The sequence below is a fragment of the Bombus terrestris genome, chromosome 13, assembly GCF_910591885.1.
Source record: "Bombus terrestris chromosome 13, iyBomTerr1.2, whole genome shotgun sequence".
In the NCBI taxonomy this organism is placed as follows: Eukaryota; Metazoa; Arthropoda; class Insecta; order Hymenoptera; family Apidae; genus Bombus; species Bombus terrestris.
In genome coordinates this window covers 7,639,160-7,659,995 of record NC_063281.1, presented here as the reverse complement: position 1 = coordinate 7,659,995, position 20,836 = coordinate 7,639,160, and the positions used below count along the sequence as shown (strand labels likewise).

The following is a 20,836-nucleotide window of genomic DNA, read 5'->3' as shown; positions in this document are numbered from 1 at the left end:
ATAGAAACGTATCAATTTTATGATAATGAAATTAAATTCTTCCTTGTTTACATCCATTACGTTCCTCGATTATTGATTTAATCGATTCTGATATTTGGATTACTTTTCTATTTTATTTTTTGTTCTATGATTCCAGATTTTATCTCAGATTATACATATATAAACGAACGTAATTCTTAACTCATCGCGTTCCTCTTGTAACTCAATCGAATAGTTTTTCTAAATTTTTAAGGTGTTACACCGCGTGAAAGTAAAACTCCGTTCGATTAATCGTTTCATTGATATAATTCAGATTAATCTTTCACATCTTTCATAAAATCAATATGTATCTTATTATTTGTGAACGAAGATGTACACGATCGTTCTCATGGACTTGCGCATAAATCCAAAACAGATCGTCGACAATAAAATATGCACAAGTAGGTTAGATTGCAGTTAACAGCAGATTATTTGATGGGCGTGAAATAAGATCTCGTTCAATTCAGACAAGACTTCATTGAATTTGCCCGAGACTATCTTAGACCGTAACAAGATTCCATTGAAACTGAATGGAGCTCTATTAAATAATATTGGATAATATTAGATTGCCGTTGGATTCAAGAAAAATATCATTCATCAGGAAGATCAGCATCGATTGTATATCAAATTGAATTTTACGTATTCGATCCATCGTCCAGATAACCTTTGCGGCGGTTTCGATAAAGATCGATGAGTTCCTCCCATGGATCAAGGAATCCTCGTTGCTCCGACGTTTCTATGGGTGCTTCCCTTCTCGGAATAATAGCCGATGGCCCCTCGATTGTGCCTCATAATACTAGGAAATTACATTACGACCAGAAGCTACCGTCTCGCGAATAATTGTTATGCACCAGCGACGCAACAGTGGCGTAGCATTCGCCTCGAGCGAATTCCACTGGACGTTCAATACTCGTCGGTTCTTCGTCGCTTTGTAACGAATGTTCTCTTTGAGCTCTTTATTCGTTTCCAATTAAAGGACTTCAAAGAAACGTTAAAATCATTAAATCTTTCACGATCGATAGCCCTATCGACAAGGGGATTCGAATATCTTTTTCGCGTTTCTATTGCTCCCACTCGAGACAGGAATTGGCTCAGCAGACGAAAATTCCTCTTTATCTTGAATTCATTAACCTTTACGAGATTAATTATCATTCGTGACTCTGAACCGGGCCACGAATCGACGCCAATCGGACTGGTTCTTTCGCAAGGGTGACCAACGTTATTGACTTTACCTGATTAAACAGTCATTAAATCATAAGCTTCGTTTTTCAGAACTCTAGACACATGATTTATATTATGGGGAGAGAATAGTCCCATTATAATCTCCTACAATTTATAAACCACCTTCTTCATAATCTTCCTTCTCTTTCTCTCTCTTTCTCTCCATCATATTTTTCCTCGTCCATTGGCACGCTTAGCCGGCTGGCTGAATATTACCTGAATTTACCACCGTTTTTCGAACGTTCGTTAAAGTGGCGAGGCTTTGCGTGCATTTGACAGGAAATATGCTGAGCCAAGCTTTACGTAATGGACCGCTTCATCCTCGCCTCTTTTCTGCTCGTTCGAACGAACACACTCGACCACAAAACACGCAGGTGACGACTTCTCCAAGGGATCCTCTCTCTGAGAATTCGCGCGCGCCTTTTCTTCGTGCTATCAGCTCACGGTTGGGACCATCGGCCGCCAGTGTGTTACGTTCACAGCCTGTTCCCTCGTCGCCGCAGAAACGATTCAGGAAGAAGCACGATACTCGGGCAAACAAGCTCGCGATATCGAATTTCTCGTCCATCGCGAGTTGATGGTATCATACGAGTGGATCCTATAGAATGGACGTGAGTGCTCTTTCCATAGAAACCTTCCAATAGATAGCCTTTCTCTGTAGTTCAACTCTGGTGAACGTTAGATGATTGAATCTTTATCGACATGTTTCTCGGTTAATCTTAATTGCATCAGTTTAATTACTCTCTCTCTAAATTCAGTGACGTTCTTTAATGTCCTTTTAATAACATCCAACTGATCCGTCATTTACACACCTTTCACCTGATGTTAATCGATTCCACTCGCTAATTTCATCCTACACATCACAAATTAATCTCATCTCGCGGAGCTAAGATAAATAGAGATTCACCAGGGTTGGGATAAAATCGAAGGTGGTGTTGTTGTTGACCGAGTGAATCGGAAAACCAACAATTTACGCGAAAGGGAGTTTAATAAAAGGGAAAAACGGGGGGATACGTTTGCAGGAGCAGAGCAAGGATAATGATACATCGACGCTTCAATGGCCGGATTATCTTGTCATCGGTCTAATGCTGTCGATCTCAGCCGGCATTGGGATCTACTACCGATTCACCGGAGGCAGGCAACGCACGGCCGAGGTTAAGCCCTTGGAAAATTAATTTCGCCACGGACGATCGAATCGACATCGAGTCTACAACGCCGCGCGATCCAATATCCGTGATAAACTGCGTCAGAACAGGATTGTACATACCTAGAGCTGGCACGTTCTTAGATCACGACATAGGTCCGGCGTTCCATGCCTCAGATCTTTCACCGTTATCGCACCGATCGATCTAGCCGCGCGATAAATATTGCCATCGACACAAATCGCCAACTATTCAGAGCGCTATTTAATTTATCGGGTTAGCCGCGAGCCAACTTCCACGAACGACCGCAAAGACAGAAAGTTAATTAACGCTGAAACGTTATTACGAATCAAGTTAGAGGGCCAGCAGTAAAATGTCCACTCGCAGAATACGATCGATCAGGCGATAGTAACGATACACAGAATGAATAGCGTGGTTTTCGATTTTACTTCTGCTACGGACAAATTGACGGTCTGAAATAATTCATTGCAGATCGAAATACTTCTTTCAAATAAAATTATTATATCAAAGGATTAATTCACTCTTGTATAAAATGGACAATTTCTTTTATATAATCTTATCTCTAAGTTTGTCGAAACGCATTAAAATTTAGTAGAACGTAACAGTAGTGTTAGCAGCAATGCTCAAACGATCGAATGAATGCAGCAATGCGTTAACCAATGTTTCGCGATTATTACAACAGGAGTACTTCTCAGCCAATCGAACGATGGGCGTCGTTCCTTTATCGATCGCACTGATGGTGTCTTTCATGTCAGCGATCACGGTGCTAGGAATCAGCGCAGAAACTTACATTCACGGCACACAAGTCACGCTGTTGTACCTGGGTGGTTTCTTTGGTACACCAATCGTCTTGTATCTTTATCTTCCCGTCTTCGCGGAACTGAACAACATGAGTGTCTATGAGGTATATGATTTTCTAATCAATCAATCGTACTATATCGCCAATCATTCCCACAATTTGGGACTTGAAAATAACCTTCGTGATCATTTCTTTTCCAGTATTTATGAACTCGATTTGAAATGAGAACTTGATAAATCAATCGTACCTCGTTAACAACCATCATTGATCCATAATCTCAAACTCGAAGATCATCTTCGTGATCCTTTCCTTCTAGCATTTAAAAAAATAATTTGCAGTCCGATGCTAACAGGTGGTAGCACATTTTATAAAAAATTATTTTCCATCAGTTTCAAATTTCAGAGCTTTCATCGTGATCTTCTGTTGCCATATTCAAAAAAAAAAAGACAATTTAGAGGCAGAACTTGATAAATCAATCGCGCTTCATCAATTCTTTATTTTCAATTCATAATTCGTAATTTACAATAAGTTGCCTTCTTGTAATCGTCTTTCTCTCAGTATCTAGAGAAACGATTTGGAGTAGGAGCACGACTACTAGCCAGCACTGCTAATTTCCTGCAGCTACTTTTATACACTGGAATAGTATTATTCGCGCCTTCGTTGGCACTAGAAGCGACCACTGGTCTGTCAGGGAACATGAGCATCGTGCTGATCGGCCTGATTTGCACCTTCTACTCGACCGTAGGTGGCATCAAGGCTGTCCTCATCACCGACGTCTTTCAAGCAGTACTGATATTCACTGCACTTTTTTGCATCCTGAGTATCGCCGCTAGCGACCTTGACGGAGGCTTATCCAATGTGTGGAGCATCGCTCAAGAGGATGGTCGAATAGAATTCTTCGAGTAAGAATATCAGTGAATTTATACGAGGTCAGGTAGTTGAAAAATTTATTCATTTTTAGTTTCAGGATCGATCCAACTATAAGGCATACATGGTGGGCATTACTGATTGGTGGTACTACCATGTTTCTGTCTTTATACGCGGTTAATCAGATCCAAGTTCAGCGTTTACTCACTGCCAAGTGAGTAATTATAATCATTTATATAATAATTAATTCGAGGCCGGTGACTTAGATATCGAGTCAGGCACCGCTTCTCTTTAGTCTTCGAATACTCACGATTAGCGTTATCTACATGTTATTCGACCGCTCGTGTAATTTTTATTTAATTTGCTCGGTTATCTCAATCATTGGATGTACGCTATCGACCAATTCTAGAGTGGCAAGTAAAAAAAGTAGATACGTTGAGAAATTGCAGAATAAAATGTATCGAAAGTATGAAATAATCAATGATTCGAAAATTAACTAAGAAATTAGTATTCCTTGTCCGGCAGAAACTATTCAAAATGCGCCGGTCTCTGATACATATTTTAATTGATTTAAATTTTGTATAAGATCTAAATTGGATTTTCTGTCATCAGGAGTCTCAAATCTTCGCAACGCGCGCTTCTTCTCAGCGGCCCACTCACTTTACTCTTGGGTTCTTTGACAGCGTTCTGCGGTCTAGTTCTCTACGCTGTGTACAGAAATTGTGACCCAGTTACATCCGGTAAAATCTCCAGCTTCGACAAGATAATGCCATATTTCGCAGCTGAAAGAATGTCACGAGTGCCAGGTATCACTGGACTCTTCATTTCCGGTGTATTCAGCGCGAGTCTCAGCACCATATCCGCTATGTTGAATTCTCTAGCTGCTGTAGCTTTGGAAGACTATGTAAAGCCCACGTGTCGTAAATTTAGCATAGAATTTCCAACGGAAAAGGCAACGTTAATTGGAAAATTTCTCGCTGTGGCGAATGGGTTCACGTGTTTGGCCGTGGCTTTTATTGCCAAATCGATGGGACCGTTGGTCGAAGCTGCCATAGGGATTTCTGGAGCGATTGGAGGACCCATTTTGGGGATTTTCACACTAGGCATGTTCGTGGAAAAGGCAAATCAAGCTGGAGCCATCGTGGGCACTAGCACAGCCTTGATCACGTGCATTTGGGCAGTATTTGGTACACCAAAACCACCAACACCTAATCTTCCGTTATCTGTGGAAGGCTGCGACAATTCCACCTTACTCTTCTATCATCAAAACACAACTTTATTCGAAGAGTAAGTTTCTTGCTCGTTAAGAAAGCGAGCTTGTTATCGAGGCTTTTAAAGTGCGTATCGCGAGCCAGTTCGAAAGTACCAATGCTGTAAAAGGTTTTACGAGTTCGTTCGAAGCAAAGAAAGCCGGCCTTTTATATGCGGAAATAGCAATTTTTCCGGAGGCAAATTAGAATACCGTGGCTATTATTATATCTTTGCTCTGTTATCAAGTTTGTTGGTTCCCTTTAATGCATGCATGGAATAATTACACGGATAAAACTGTTCCCCTTTTTGTGAATAAAAGCACTGCTTTCTTTCATCCCCCTTCATGAGCAATACAGGTACATATTCGCAATTTATACTTCAAGCGGTCACATGAAAACGTAGAAATAATCGTTTCTAGCGTTTAACCATTCTTCTCGTATATAAATTTGAAAACAGAACTAGCGATCAATTCTTTACGACATGATCCGCACGTCCATCGAAAGTCGATTAATATCTACCATTTTTTCTATCATATTATTAAAATCATAGGTCCATTTCTAGGAACGTTCCTCGCTTTGGCGAGATTCGTTTTCGGTAAAAACATATTGTACACGCGTGTCACCAACCGATTTTCTCTCGAAACGTTGTTATAGCAAAAAATGCAAGTGAAACGTCGCGGTAGGAAAAGCGGACAGATCTTAAGCACCTCATTTTCGTGATTCTTGACTCTTCAGGCATAATCGATAAGGAGCAGCTGCGATGAATTTATCGGAAACGGAAGATTTCGTTACCGGGGAGCAGTTTTCGTTACACCGGAATATAATTAGTACATAAATCAGCAATGAATCGTTCTAGGATACGCCTTATCGTCGGTTCAAACGTTTCGCTATGATATGATGGGCGTGGAATGATACCATGGTAGCCAGTTCTCTGTTAAGAAGCAGCGATTACTTCCTGATTTCTTTCGACTCGAGAGCCGCTTTCACGTGCCGCTTGCTTCCCATCGTTTCCCACGATAGTAACTAACGCTAATTACTCGTTAATAAACCGTGATTATAGTCTCTTTGAAATCCCTGCCGCGTTCCAGTATTGCGTATGATATTGCTTTCTCCTTGCCACATGCCTCTAACCTGCTTTGTCATATTTTTCGCCTTCTTTCTCGGCTCGTTTATTCAATGATCGGTATCCAATATACTCGTAAACATTAAACTTCTATCATCGTTTAATCTCAAATGTTTAATCCAGAAAATATAATCGCAATATCAATCAAAGTTTCAAATAATTTCAATAATGAATTTCATTTTCATTTTCAGCTCCGTGAACGATTCATCGTACTTTTATTTGTATCGTATATCGTACATGTGGTATAATCCACTTGGACTGACAATCACGTTAATCGTGGGCTACGTAACCAGCCTGATCACGAATAAGATATTTTACAAGAACGCTCGCGAACCAGAGCCAAACTTGTTCTTCCCCTTCCTGGCGGCGCGAATTAGGAGACGAAGGGAGGACGCGCAGAAGACTACGAACAGCCAGGTTTTCGTATTGGAGAACAGAAAATGAAATAAAGAATATAAGAATAGCAGCGGGCGTATTGAGAATTAAGCTTCGATGAGATAATGGATATCTCAGAGCAAATGGAACTGCACTGCCCATTATAAGTTCGAAATTACCTGTCAAAAGAAGTTTCCAAAAATGGAGATAAAAATTCTATATACTATTTCGTTGATGTAATGTACAATTCGTATAAATTCACCCCGGTAGCGTATGACAATCCTATGGATATTAAGAACATCGTGAGGAAGTGAAATTCAACGCTTCCGAGCTCGTATGACAGAAACACGAATCCCGTAGATAAGAAGATTTGCTTCAAGAACGAGCAAAACAATTTATCGATTTAAAAACTTGCATTTCACTTACGAATATCGTATTTACCTCGTGTTACGAGCAACTTCCTAAGAAGGAAAGTAATCGAGCCAGCTTCTGCAAGTAATACTCATTAATGAAATAAGCGCAGGTTGAGATCCAGTGTCACTGTTCCTTGTACTTATTAACTGTTCTGATGATTTCATTAGCCATAACTCATCGTCAGTGCCTCGTCGTAGAGCAAATTAATAAAATCTCCAATTTGCACCATGTTTCGACAGCGCGTTAAATTCGCCAGCGCCGTCGGCCATCGTCTTTTCCTCGCTTTGTTCATTTGCAACTTAACGAGAGACGATTGGGCTGGAAGAGGATGTGAGCTATCCACGAATGAAGCTATCCAGGCATCTGGGTCACAGGGATGACCGGATTAGAGACACTATAATTCTCGTTGTATCGTTTTAGCCAAACACCGAGAAAAATGACCGCCTAACTTAACTTATCTCGTAATGGTCGACGAGCAATTCACTGTGGAGTATGGGTCGCGAACGACCCGCTAACACGTTTAATTAAACTTCATTCTGTACGGCACGTTATCACACTACCGCTCTGTAACAGCGAAAGACACGCAATAAAAGATAATTGATTCTTTCAACGAAAGCGACCGGCCGTTTCATTAAATTTCACACCGAAAACGATCATCACGCCACGGTACGTCCTTTCTCGCCCTCTCTTTGTTCTCTCGTTCTCTCTCGCTCTCTCTCATTTGTGAATATCGAGTGAGACAGATAACAACACTGGTTCCCCCTGTCGCGTTGTTTGCGGAAGCGGAATCGTCGTAATTTATCGTCTAATTGTCTCCGTGGCACGATGGTTGGGAAAGGCTTTATAATTCGTTTAATTGCAGTTCGTTCGGCTCGGTGCGGCCAACTGAATTTTCATCGCGTAAATTAGAGACAAGCTCCGCACAAGAGGAAAAAATCTGTCAAGGGATAGGGACAGGGGAGACACGTGAAATATCACGCCCGAAAATGCTCGTTCAATGTCGAATTACGTCTACGTTCGAATGTGTTGAGCGTTACGCGTGTGTCAGAGAATTAAAAGCTCGAATTAAAAGAGCGACGCTTTTGTAAGTGTTGACGGAAATTCACTGGACACGCACGGTATGGCGATATTTTTTGGAATAAAAATAACAGCCGCGCCCCTTTCACGACCAGTCGATTAATTTCCTGTCGACGTACCGGTGTTTCGTACGCGTCATCGATCAGTGAAATTTTCGTGGGACACGTGCGTCGATTCGCGCACGTTCGACCACATAAATTTCACTCGTACTACCAAGAAGAATCCGTGTGGGTCTGAGGTAGCTGTTCGTTGATACAGGCGCACCCATCGTGCGAAAACGAATGACCCTTTAAAAAAGGAAAGAGGTGAGACACGCGTGAGAACGTTGCTCGATACTCGATATGGCGGTTTAAACAGACCCCTATCTCTTGTAAACGTGATTAAGGGTTACTTCTCTGCCGATAATGAAAGAAAATTGTTATTTTAGTATTACGACATAAGGCTTCCTGTTTGATAATGAAGACACATTATAAAACTTCCAATTACGTTCTAGTCTTTGCCTTCTCACCCTTGGCAAATGGATACTTAGTTATCGCTGTTACGAGTGTTGAATATTCTACTTTATATCTATGCGAAAGTGGAGAATCAAGGAAAAAGAATCTTTATCTCCGATCTATTTAAGAAATTAAATTCCGTTTATAGTTCGATACGATAATGAATGTGAAATATCAACCTACATATGTGTCGTATGATCCAGCCTCTATTGTCTACGGGTTAAGTATGTTTTTATGACTGAATACTTTCGACTCTGATTTAATTATCGAACGTTGAAGAGATTCATATTCTCGTCCACTTTTACTGAATTCTTCATTTCAATTTCCTACTTGACTGCATTATTGAACGTTGAAATCCGAGAACAGCGTGCTTTCAATCACTCGTATTTAATTTCAAACTTGACAGAGAAGAAATAAGAATAAAACGTGAGCTTTCCTCCGAGTTTCTACTTCAACATCGGGGAGAACAAAGCGTTCCATTCCAAATACTACAAAAGTCATAGAACATTGGAAAGTATCTGAGAAGATTCGCGGACGTTTCTAAGATCACCGTGGAACAAATAACGATGATTATCTTGTAGAAACCCATTTGCATTTAACTGGTGGTAACGAATGGTTTACAAGCAGCTCATCGTCGAAATCTCGCAATATTCGTATCGTACAACTGCTCGTTTGCGTATTGAAACGTCATTTCTATAAAATTTAATTGCATACCGTAACAACAAGCTCGAGGGGGAACCAAGAGTCGCAATGTTTTCTCGTAAGAAAACAACTTTCATCGTCATGTTTCCTCAAAGAAAAACAACGTTGGTCACGTTCACCACACGATCGCGATGAGTCGAGTTGTATAAGCTTCCTGGACGTTGTAAATCGACCTCTCACGAACAGATTCAATGCTTTAGAAGTTACAACGAGCCTCATGAACCTAGGAAAGTACTCTAATTGTTTGTGGAGCGTCCTTTCTCCTCGTGGAAAATTGACTGGCTTTTAGAGGCGAACGTAAAGCGTTCTTCCGGTACGGATATCCGCACAATCAGGGGTCCACCTTCTCCCGTCGATTATAAGCTGAGTGCATAGGAGAGATCGTTGGTCGTCGTAAATGGTACGTTGACCAGATAAACTTTTATTTTCTAATATTCTTTGCATGTATTCAAACAATTTCTTCGCGCTTGTGACAATGTTTTACCATATTTCTATAAATTCACGAAAATGAATTTTTTAATTTGTGTTCTAATTCATTGCCAAGCAACGAATTACTTTGGATTTGTGGAATCTTTCGTTCTACTTCTTTGTTATCCGAGTCCGACTATGTCATCCAATTTCTGTAAACTTTTATAACAATTTTCAACTATATTTCCTGTAATCAATAGAATTGGATTTCTTAACGTAAGTCCAGGTCTGTTGAACAACGAACGAAGCTATTCGATTGCTCGCAAGATCCTTTAATTCTTCCTGGACTAGTATGTATTTCTTTTTAGAAAGAGATTCGGAGCGCAACGAGTCGGAAGCAACTTTCGAAAGTCGATTAGAAACCATGGAGAAGAGTAGCTGCGAGCGATCGGACGATGTCAAGCAGAAGCAGCGCGCCAGTGTTCGTTGCGTGACCACGGTTGTAAACGGAACAATGCTTCGATCGAGGTCGATACATCGAACACCTCGTGCTGTAACAACCATGCCGACAAAGTACGAACGAATAAGCGCGGGAGGGCAATAAGATCGCGGCAGATGTAAGTATCAGCTGCACAGCCAGGGGCGGATCGTTGGCCACCATTCGAGACTTCTTCGCCTTTCACGAAACACTACCCAATCCATCACGAAGCCATCCGAAAAACGGGCATTCCTTTCGCTTGAAAATATTCTCATTGAAACGTCGTCTCTGGCATTCACTCCAGGACGTTATTAATATCGTTACACAACGTACTCAAACATTTTTGTTAGGCGTATTCTAATTAACGTTCCTAAAGAATAATTTATGTTTATTGGTAACATGATCCTGTTACAATCGTGGAAAGTCTCGTTTCAACTACCGAGGCAGTCATAACTTTTAATGAAAATTACACAAATTCCAAAACCAGAGATAAATCTTCCTTTCCTTTTTATTTGTCGTAGACTTGTGATCAGATAAACGAATATCAGGTTAATCTGAAACTATATATATTAAATGTCATTTGTATCTTATCGTTTGAAAAATTAAATACGAAAACTGTGTTCTCTCGTTAATTTCAAATTATCTCTGCCATAAATCCTATAAACGATAAGTTGTACATAAACTGATGACTGTTTTGAAACGTAGAGTAAATCGCTTAAAAATTGTTCACAACCGAATTTGACGAATTACAAGAGAAATTAGGAATTGTAATTATAATATAAAGTTAGCTTGACTCAAATAACTCTACCTAGCCCTATTCTCATTTCCTTAATGATCAACGATAACTACACGACAACTTCTTTGCCAGGTTTCCTAGCATATGAGACATCGTTCATCTCTCAATACCAGTAGCAAAGACAAGCTCCAATTAAATCCAAGCTACTTGAAAATTCCAACGATGGGATGGTTAAGATTCCTCTGTGCGGGAGCCTGCTTTTCGACCAATGATTTCAGGAGGCACGTGGAAGAAACTCATAAAAAGGTCAACAAGACAGTGGCCACCGGAAAGAAGAAGCTGCAGCTATAAAGTTAGGGCCAGAGCGAAAAAAATGCCAGACCTGACCGTATCCTGGGTCTTCCACGATAACCTATGCAAAAGACAGTTCGTGAGCGAGCTTCGGAACAGGCGCAAGCCCCTTCTCTTCTTCACGGAATTCACGATACGGCCAGCTATGCATTATAGGGAATACGATATCCATCTTACGTCAGATACATGGGGATCTTATGGCCACGGCGGCACCTAGCCTTTGCAAAACGAGCAAAAACACAAAGGCGACTTATGTTCAAGAGAAATATCAAGAAGTCGTCGTTGTTTTCGTCCTCGATCGTTGTACGTTCAACGTTCGGCTCTCTGGACGACTCAACCGCAAAACCACCCAGTGAATCTCTTGTCCCGACCTTCGCGCCGGAGATACAAGAAGCGCGGCTATCGCTGTCTCCAACTGTTGCTAACGGTCATCGTAACGCGGATTTACGGACAGTCGTGTGAAATGATCGCTACTGGAAATGTTGCCACTTCAGGGTTAGCTAGAACTACGACATTGTAGTTCTACAATTACTGGCTTCTGCGATACTTGGGATGAGAACAGCTATCGAAGTGATCTCACTCGCAAGTTTCCATAACCAAATTTCTACAAATTCCTCCAAATTCTTACGTTCAAGTGTCTCAGTCTGTGGGCATCACGAGTTTAATCCGAGTCCAATCGCTGATAAAGAGGTGATGGAATACGAAACTGAAAAGACTTCCCTCAGAAGCTTATGTGACAAAATTTCTCTAGATTCCTAAGCTTAAATTTAATGGAGAATTTAACCCTCAACCGGAGTCTGTTCATGTGTGATACAGAATGAATTCTACAAAGGCGCTGCATACAAATTAATTTACCAAAGATCTTCTTAAGATCTTAACCAACATTTCCAATAACAAATTCCCTAATCCAATATTCAACTTACTAAGTCTATCCTTTTATCTTCTGCGTTAGAAACGTCAGCAAATGTAAGCGCTATTACTCGTCGTCATAACCGAACGAGCTCCACAAATCCAGCAGCGAGACAAAGTATCGCCATGATTTAACGATGTATATCGTTCCCCGAGCGGGTCTCTCGATGCCGGAGCTACCAAAATGGAGATTGATCGCCCGATCGTGGATCGGTGGCGAGGTAAACACTCATCGAGTCACTGTCGGTGGTTGGGATCGATGAATGAACCGGTCACGAGGAAGATCGCCAACAGAAATTCGTTCTGGATGAACGCCAGACAGATCGGACTCATGCAAATTCATGGGACGCCGTGTGGCCGCGTATGCGCGACCGCAGGAAACGTGAAACGCGACGGGAGGGGACAACAGGAGGAGAAAGGGTGGGAACTCAACGGGAAAAATGGACAGCATGAAGAAGAAGAGGTGGAGGGAAATGAAAAAAGCAAGAAAAAAATGCTTAGAAAAAGGGACGTCGATGATCAAGATCGTACTGATGCTAGCAGTGTACCATGGGCGTATGAAGGTTCGTGGTAGACGAAGAGAACGAGTGGGGCCAGTGATTTCAATTTTAAATGCGATTCCACGGATTCCACGTGGCTAAGAGGAACGCTTCAAAAGTTCTAACGGCCGTTGTGTGCCAACCTCATACGTATGTGCATATTATCCGATAGCCATGGAGTCCATTGGATCTCTCGATCATCCCTTCCTTTCCTGCTGTTTTTTGGAAATTCCAAGTGACTTTTTAGCAAAGAACAAGAATCTTGCAACATCAGCTACCTAGATCTAATCAATCGAAAACAGTAAAGATTCTATCAGATAGTTTCATCTTGGAAAATCATATTTTCGTTTCTTCAAATAGTTTCTCTTCAAATTGTGAAACACTTCATTCGTATAGTATGAAACAAAAAAAATTAATAAAACATATCTGTATAATTTATGTCGAATACTCAAGTCAAATATTTAAATACTACCTACATTTCGATAACATCTATTGAATAATTTTCATTTTTAATTTTATAGACCCGAGGAGAACGGCAGGGTTAAAGATCATAATGGGTCATCGAAGTTCTTCTACAAAGAATGAAGATAATTTTAAAGTTACAGTACAGAATATACCATTGGCACGCAAGGTCACGTGCAGTTCAAAGAGGGACGCTAAGGGCACATATTTTAAAAACGAGGAATATCATACTTCTATATGATAATTGCATTCTTTGCAGATGATCTCTGACAACAACTTCCAGAATGATCGAATCCAACAATCCTAAACGCTCGTTTGTCCCATTAATTCCATTGGTACGACTGTGTTGAGTAATTGCACGATGGAATCCCGGCATAACAATCACGAGATAGAAATCCATCCGGAGGTCTGGGCGATAAAAACCGAGCGGCACGATTGGATTGTGCAATCCCAGGGAGTGAAGGTTGTATTATCCCGATCGCTTATCAAAATCGATTCGGCTTGCATCGGACTTAATTACCCCCGAGGCAGGAATAATTGCGTCGGAATCAGATAAAGAACCAGTCCACGACGTTAGTGGCCGCGGGCGTACATGGGACCCGATTAAAAATCAGTCAAGGAACGCGACTCGACATCGCTGTACCGAGCATTACGATAAACTTTCCTCTCCTTCTTCTTCTATGCATCGACGTTTCTACGTTCGAGTAACTTTTCCAATCTTTTACCAAGAAATCGTGTTTTCACGTACCACAGAATGTTCGTACCATCCAGTGATAATGAAGTATTGTGTGATACGAGAAGAGTGTAGTATTCTTAATATACAGTGGTGTGCAAAAATTTCTGGGCAAATAGATTCGTCGCTTTACATTCCAAGGGCGACTAATATTCCAAGATTAAAATAATTTCAGCTAATGTTGGGTATAAAGACATGAAAGTACAAGAAGTACTAATTACAATTCTTGAAAATATCACTTCGAGAGCATAAAGAGAAACAACTTTGATTTGTTCTAATTTTCACAGAATCATGGTCAAACACATTCATGTAATCTGAAGTAAACCTCCGTCAAAGTCACAAATATTTAATAATAAAAGAATTCTATAAACATGCAATATCTTCAAATATTTTCTAAATTTCGCTGCCAATTTTTCGAGCAACTGCATATTCGTGTATGTGAATGTGTGTACCGTAAAAGGAAACGGTAAAGCTTTATTGGTCTGGTTCATCTCGCTCACGATTACCATGGAATCCAAGAACTCGATTGCACGTTGCACACTGTGCGCGTTTCGCATTCTTTCGGTTCTCTCTTTCCTCTTCCTTTCCGATGCACTCGTGTCTTTCCTCCCTGTTCGATTCACATCCTCGGGAATTCCTTGTTTCTTCTATCTTACCCTAACCGACAACGTCTTCGTCCAGGATGAAGACAATGGCCTCCAGTGGACGTTGATGGACTCACCTTCTCGTTGACACACGTTAACGATCGCGGCGCGATCGGACACCGGAACACGGCTTCAATGATTCTTGACGTGGCACGCCCCGGGAAACGCTCGATCGAGGCAGAATTTAGACGATGCTTCTTACATTACGTAGCACGTGCCGGCTCTTAATCGCTTACGCTTAGGTATGTTTCTTCGTGCTTGCCGCGATGTTGTTTATTTTGATTACGGAATAATTGGTTTGCTTGTGAGAGTTGGTAATTTTTTTGAGGGGTGATTATACTATATCAGAATGTTGAACCTTTGTTGAGAAGATGAATAGTAGTGGAAGAAGAAGAAGAAGAAGAAGAAGAAGAAGAAGAAGAAGAAGAAGAAGAAGAAGAAGAATGAGTCAACGGATAATTGAGGCGTGTCTAAGTGTTACATCAGAGATTCTTGACCTACGGCAGTACTCTGTTGGACGATGCCCGGAAAGATCAAGGAAGCGGTATAAAATAGCTGCAGTTCGTACAACTTATCTCTGCTGCGATTTCAACTCTTTAACGTTTCCAATGTTCAAGTTTTCAACCTTTTAAGCATTCAAATTTCCAAAATTTGTCAATTTACAAGCTTTCGAATATCGAAATTTTTAAAGGTTCCGATTTCCAAATTTCTAAAGCCCTAATTTTTCAATTTTCAGTCTTCCAAACCGTCGAATCGTTACATTTGTTCATTTCTTTGCTTAAGAATTTTCGAATCTCTTTATCCTTACATTTCCAAACTTTCGCGGTTCCTTAATACTTCTTTCTACAAAGCTTAATCCAATAACACAACCAAACTTCAACCCAACCCGGGAACTTTGCCCGTCCCAATAAGCCAAGGCAAACGTTTTCACCGATCTAAAGCACGAGGTAACGATACGAACTATTATTTCGGTGCTAGTGGAGGATATTTCGGAATTTCCTAGAAACAACAGTGACTAGGACGGAACCAGAAACCGCCTCTGTGGCAAAATTTAAGAGCTGTAGTGCAACGACCGAATTACGTAATGTTGCGAAGTCGTGCCAGAATTGAATCTCAATTTTCGATGTTTGTTTGAAAACCGCACCCTAGTCGTGCAGTAGGGATCGGCTATCGACTCGTCCCGTTTCCTGGCAAGTGCCAAGCGGATTAACGACTTAGACTTTGTTTCCCTTTGAAATAGCTTCTTCGTCGTTCACGCTCAACGAGCCTGTCACGATCCCACGCGCGTGCAGCTTCTCCGGCATCGCTTTGAAGAGTGCCGCTCAGCGCTCGTGGCATCCTTCCGCGATTTCCGCGCTAGTCGAATTTCCTGATCCGCGATAAACGCCAAATTGCCGGTGAAATTCCCCCATCGATCCTTTCTACAATGTTATGCGTTGATTCTTCCAAGAACTCCGTAGGAATTTAACTAATGATGTTTTTTAAAGTTTTATTCTTGAAAAATAGAGCAATTCGACGCAAATCTTTGGAAATAAATGGACAATTTTTAATTCTATAATTTTCTAGATGAATAACAAATTTTGATTCCGACCTCTCTACTATATCATCTTCTCCTCTATAAATCTCTTTGATAAGAAATTCGTGAAAATAGTTTAGCTCCATTCTCCGTCCATTAAAACGCCATCTTCTATATGCCCAAAAGGATCCGGGTGCCTAAGATCAGTTCCACAATCTGACCAGCCAATTTCTACCATCTTCGCCATCTCTATCTTCGTGTGAACAGGCAACAAGCAGCGATTAACCCTTCAAAGAAACGACTCTTAAACTCATCCTAACCACTTCTTCGTCCGAGTTGCTCGTCGAGTATAGCAGACGGAAGCGTTTAACTGGTGGAGATGATAATTGTCGTGAACGTTGGTGGCACTTCGGTCCACATGTTTTGACACGGCTCGAGAGGGGTCTCTCCTCGCCAAGTGACGCATTAATCTCGTCCCTGCAGGACCGCCTAAACGGCCACTTGTGCCCCTGAGGGGTTTACGCCACCTAAGTTAACATCACCGTGATTCGACCGAATGTCGAACAACCAACCATGTTCCTCTCCTTTTTCCTCTCTTACATATCTTTCTTTCGCTTCTCCAGACCGTGTAAACGAAACACCCAACTTTTTCCACGCGTAATTCGAGATCCCAGGAAGGACAGGTTGTACAGGCGATTCAAGATTAACCAGTCGACCAGCAAGGACGCACAGGTTGTGTGGCTATATACTAAGAGCAGCGAAGAATGGCCACAAGTTCGGTCCCACGATGATTTATCTCACTGGGAGGTCAGGATGTGCCTTCCTGCCCCAAAAGATCTCTGATGTCGTCGATCAACGAATATTCCTTTGTCTTTGCCCAACCATCCACGAAATCCTTCCTTTTCTCGGATTAGAACCCTTGGACCCTTCCCTATCCACCATTAAATTACACCTTTCCCTTTTTCTTCGAATCCTACGATTCTTCTGATGAGAATATATTGTGGGCCTAAATTCGTGGCTCCAGTGAAATCTAGAAGATTCTATGGCTTGAAACGAAAAGGATATCAAAAATAATAAAATTACGTTGAAAGCTTCATTAGCTCGAGAAAATCGAGCTCGATAGTTTATCAAATATACGTGTATTTACCAAATTCCCAACTAAAAGGGATCAGACAATTGGCAGGAGGTTATTTCGCATCGAAAATATGAAATAAAATTTGTTCGTTGATGCCTCGTTTTGAAGGGAATAAAGTTTCGATATGTATAGTTAAGAATTTGCATGATGCACACATATTCGACCAATTGTAAGGCTCAAAGACTAACCTTGTCAAATTTGTAAACCTTTAAGATAAGAATATGCTGTATTAATTATAAGCGAAATAGCCTCTATGGAGAAATCGGTGTCATAAAAATCATCAACACTAACTTATATTAAATGAACTGCTTCTATAAAAACAATCTTAAGGTCTATTTCACTATGTAATTACATACAGTTCTCTTAAAGCATAATTACGGATACACCTCGTAGCAATCGTGTAATATAATGAATATTTAAAAGAAGAGGTGAAATATGTTAAAGAGAAAATAAGTATGTTACAAACATGGCCAAGAGACGTTCTATCAGTTCCTCAATTTGCAAATTTGCTTTTCTCTCCGACGCAAATTTTATTCTTTCCTATCTTCGATCTATCTCGAGGTAGAGAATTTTTCTGACTTCATTAGCACCACAAAATGTCCATGATGTGTATAACTGTCTGCGTCGATAAACTTATTACGCCTTCGGTTAGACGACGATTACATCGTTCACCGGAATACATTGATACATGAACTCGATGACGCAACATGTTTCAACAGCTCGACGAAACGCGGCATACAACATTATAGGTGTGGCGTAGATCTAAACTACACGGATCGAAGTTCAGGGAGGAGTTTAGTCCTCAGGCGCCTTCCACCGTTGGTAGCCAGCACTCTTCAGTAGAGAATATTCACGAGAAACGCGCATCCGGCTCGCGAACGCGTCGTTACCTTTCCCGACTGACCGATTATGTAAAACGCGCTTCCACGGGTGGCCTCTTCTCCCACTGTTATGTCGATTCCACGGCCTTCCTGTACACACGCGGAACTGCGTGGGTGCATCCACCAATCCACCCACTTGAACGAATCGTTCGCTCGTTTCGAGTGCTCTCTCGATCGTCGATCGAACTTTGCCTGGATTTCTGTAACGCTGGTTCTTTAGACGATCTCCCACCGCTTAGCATTGTATGGAATTCTTCTGAATATCACTCCAAAGCATTTTCTCTTTTTCTGATACTAGAAGTATCGACGACTAGAATATAAAACGTGTACCGAAGAAATTTAAACGAGAAGTGAAAATAAAAACCAAAGTGAGACGAAAAAGCAGAGCAGTGCACCGCTGAATGAAATTTAAAGTCTTAGACAAGTTTGAACATCTTAAAGGATTCGCTCAAGTATTTTCGTCATCAAGCTACCACAAAAGTCTGTTAATTTTACCCAGATAGCGTTTTCCACATAATTAACTCCGAGGAAGTTTGAAGATCTTACAAGACCTTCCTCTAGCTTCCTCCAGTCACCACAAAAATCTGCAATTTTATCCAGGTAGTGTTCTCGTGATGACTGCAAGGAAGTTTGAACATCCTAAAGGATTCTCTCTAACTACCCTCATCGCCATCAAAACTTACATTTTTACCTAGATGCTGTTTTCATGGTAATTAACTTCAACTGAAAGTCTACTGGCACATAGCTCTCTCTTTCTCTGCCTGTCTCTCTCTCACTCTATCTCTCTCTCTCTCTCTTTCTCTCTCTCTCTCTCTCTGCGATCTCCACTTTTGGGTTACAATCAGGTCTGTATTCGCGTTAACCAAGTCCGTCATCTAGCGGGCGAGTTTCGTGTCTAATGAGGCGACGGGCCAATTAGTTTCAGAAAATGTCCTCGCGAGAAGCAATGGGGCCGAACAATGAGCGTGTGTGCAGGGAAGAAAGGATGAGTGAGAACGAGGGCTAAAAGCCTGGCTTCGCAGCAGCCTGAGAACAAAAAGCAGAAAAGAAAACACGTGTAGAGAGAAAGGAGGAGGAAGGGAAGCCTCGTGGTCGGTTCTGCCTGACTGCCAGTCGACGGCAGCTAGTTCCTCCGCAGGACCTCCGCAGCTTTCACAGTTTTTCACGGCTTCTTATTTTTGCCGACAAACGAACGCCGTTCCAGGAACCCGTCTGAATAATACCGGCCGGACACGATCCTAACTCGGGACGAAAACTCCTCCTAACGACCGGACCATTGTTCCCGCGAAATGTTCGCACGTGTAGAATAATGCCTCGCGGCGAGAAGGTGGAATCCTCTTCATCGTGCGCCGGACCAGCCACGAAGATTATCGTCGTCTTCTTTTCCAGATACCCTTTCTCTCCTCTTTTTCGCAAAACTTTGCACGCGAGACTTGTCTCTCGTGTCTTTGGTTAAGTCTCTGCCGCCATTTCATCGCTTAGGAAAGATATTTCGGGGTGCAGGACATCTGACAGGAGGAAAACTGATACAGCATGTTAGAAATTAGTAACTGTTCGCGGTGAAAAATAAGGATGCTTAATTTTTGAAGACGGCTTCGGATGTTAAGACTGGTTCAGATTAGTCAAGTTGAGAAATATTCTACTGAGCTTCTAGCCTGGTTCCCATTAATTTAATCATTTAATTTAGAATCCCTTGAAACTACTTTAGTAACGTGAGCTACTTGAAATTGTTACGCATTTTAGTATTGACTTGAAGTAACCTTTCAATTTTGTGAAGTGCGTAATAAAAGCCGATTAAACACATGTATATTTCTTTTTCTTTTAAGAAATACATTTTATTCGTCGTTGCTAATATTCCAGCAAGTACCACCTTTACTAATATTCCAGCAACCATCCACTACTTAAAATTAGTTCACTCGAATTCAAGCTGCTCCATTGGAATGACTTGATTCACACAAGCTTCTATTCGAGTTATTTGATTAATTTGAACGAGGTTATAGCAACCGCAAAATATTTTACTCGACTATCCACATAATAGACGAACAAATTCAGAGCCGAAGAATACATTAAACTCGAATGGTGATATTTCTCGCGTCTGGAGGTAAACTTGTTTTTTTGGCGCGTTAGACTCCCGCATGCACATCAATATCCCGTCAGCCCCATAAAGCGCATTAGCTCCTTCTAGTCTGTAAGGCACCAGCATGCATCTCGATGCGCCTCGTCGTTCCAGACGAATTTATCAATCGTCTATTTGCGTCTCGCCAAGTCTCCATGCTCGTCGACGCTGGTTTCTTTCCCTTCCACGACGTTGACTTTCACGCTTCTCGTCTGGAAGTAATACGAATCCTTCTCGCGGAATAAAACAGGCGACGTTTGCCAAAAAACGAGATACGAGGTACGAGCGAACAACTCCAATAAATTTTCAACGAGAAAAATCGTGCGAACGTTCGAAACGTTGAGAGCGTTTAAATGCACGGTGATTAATTTCGTGAGCATAAGCACGAGGACTCTGGAATACGAGGCCAGTGTCACTGGGCAGAG

General features: G+C 41.4%; 2 protein-coding genes across 7 annotated transcripts in view; one reads left to right on the top strand and one right to left on the bottom strand.

Moving 5' to 3' along the window:
* Positions 1–20,836, bottom strand: part of LOC100644032 (tensin-1) — a 180,520-nt gene that overhangs the window by 142,920 nt on the left and 16,764 nt on the right. The window lies entirely within an intron of this gene.
* Positions 187–7,845, top strand: LOC100644342 (putative sodium-dependent multivitamin transporter). The gene is made up of 7 exons (XM_012315334.3): positions 187–1,850; positions 2,262–2,393; positions 3,085–3,306; positions 3,760–4,103; positions 4,163–4,282; positions 4,681–5,355; positions 6,633–7,845. The coding sequence occupies exons 1-7, from the start codon at positions 1,845–1,847 to the stop codon at positions 6,883–6,885; spliced, it is 1,752 nt and encodes a 583-aa protein (XP_012170724.1). The 5' UTR covers positions 187–1,844; the 3' UTR covers positions 6,886–7,845.

Bases quoted from the DNA above. Each gene is read 5' to 3' on its own strand.
- LOC100644342 (XM_012315334.3), top strand. The intron at 4,104-4,162 runs GTAAGAATATCA...ATTCATTTTTAG, and splicing joins GGTCGAATAGAATTCTTCGA to TTTCAGGATCGATCCAACTA. The intron at 5,356-6,632 runs GTAAGTTTCTTG...TTTCATTTTCAG, and splicing joins AACACAACTTTATTCGAAGA to CTCCGTGAACGATTCATCGT.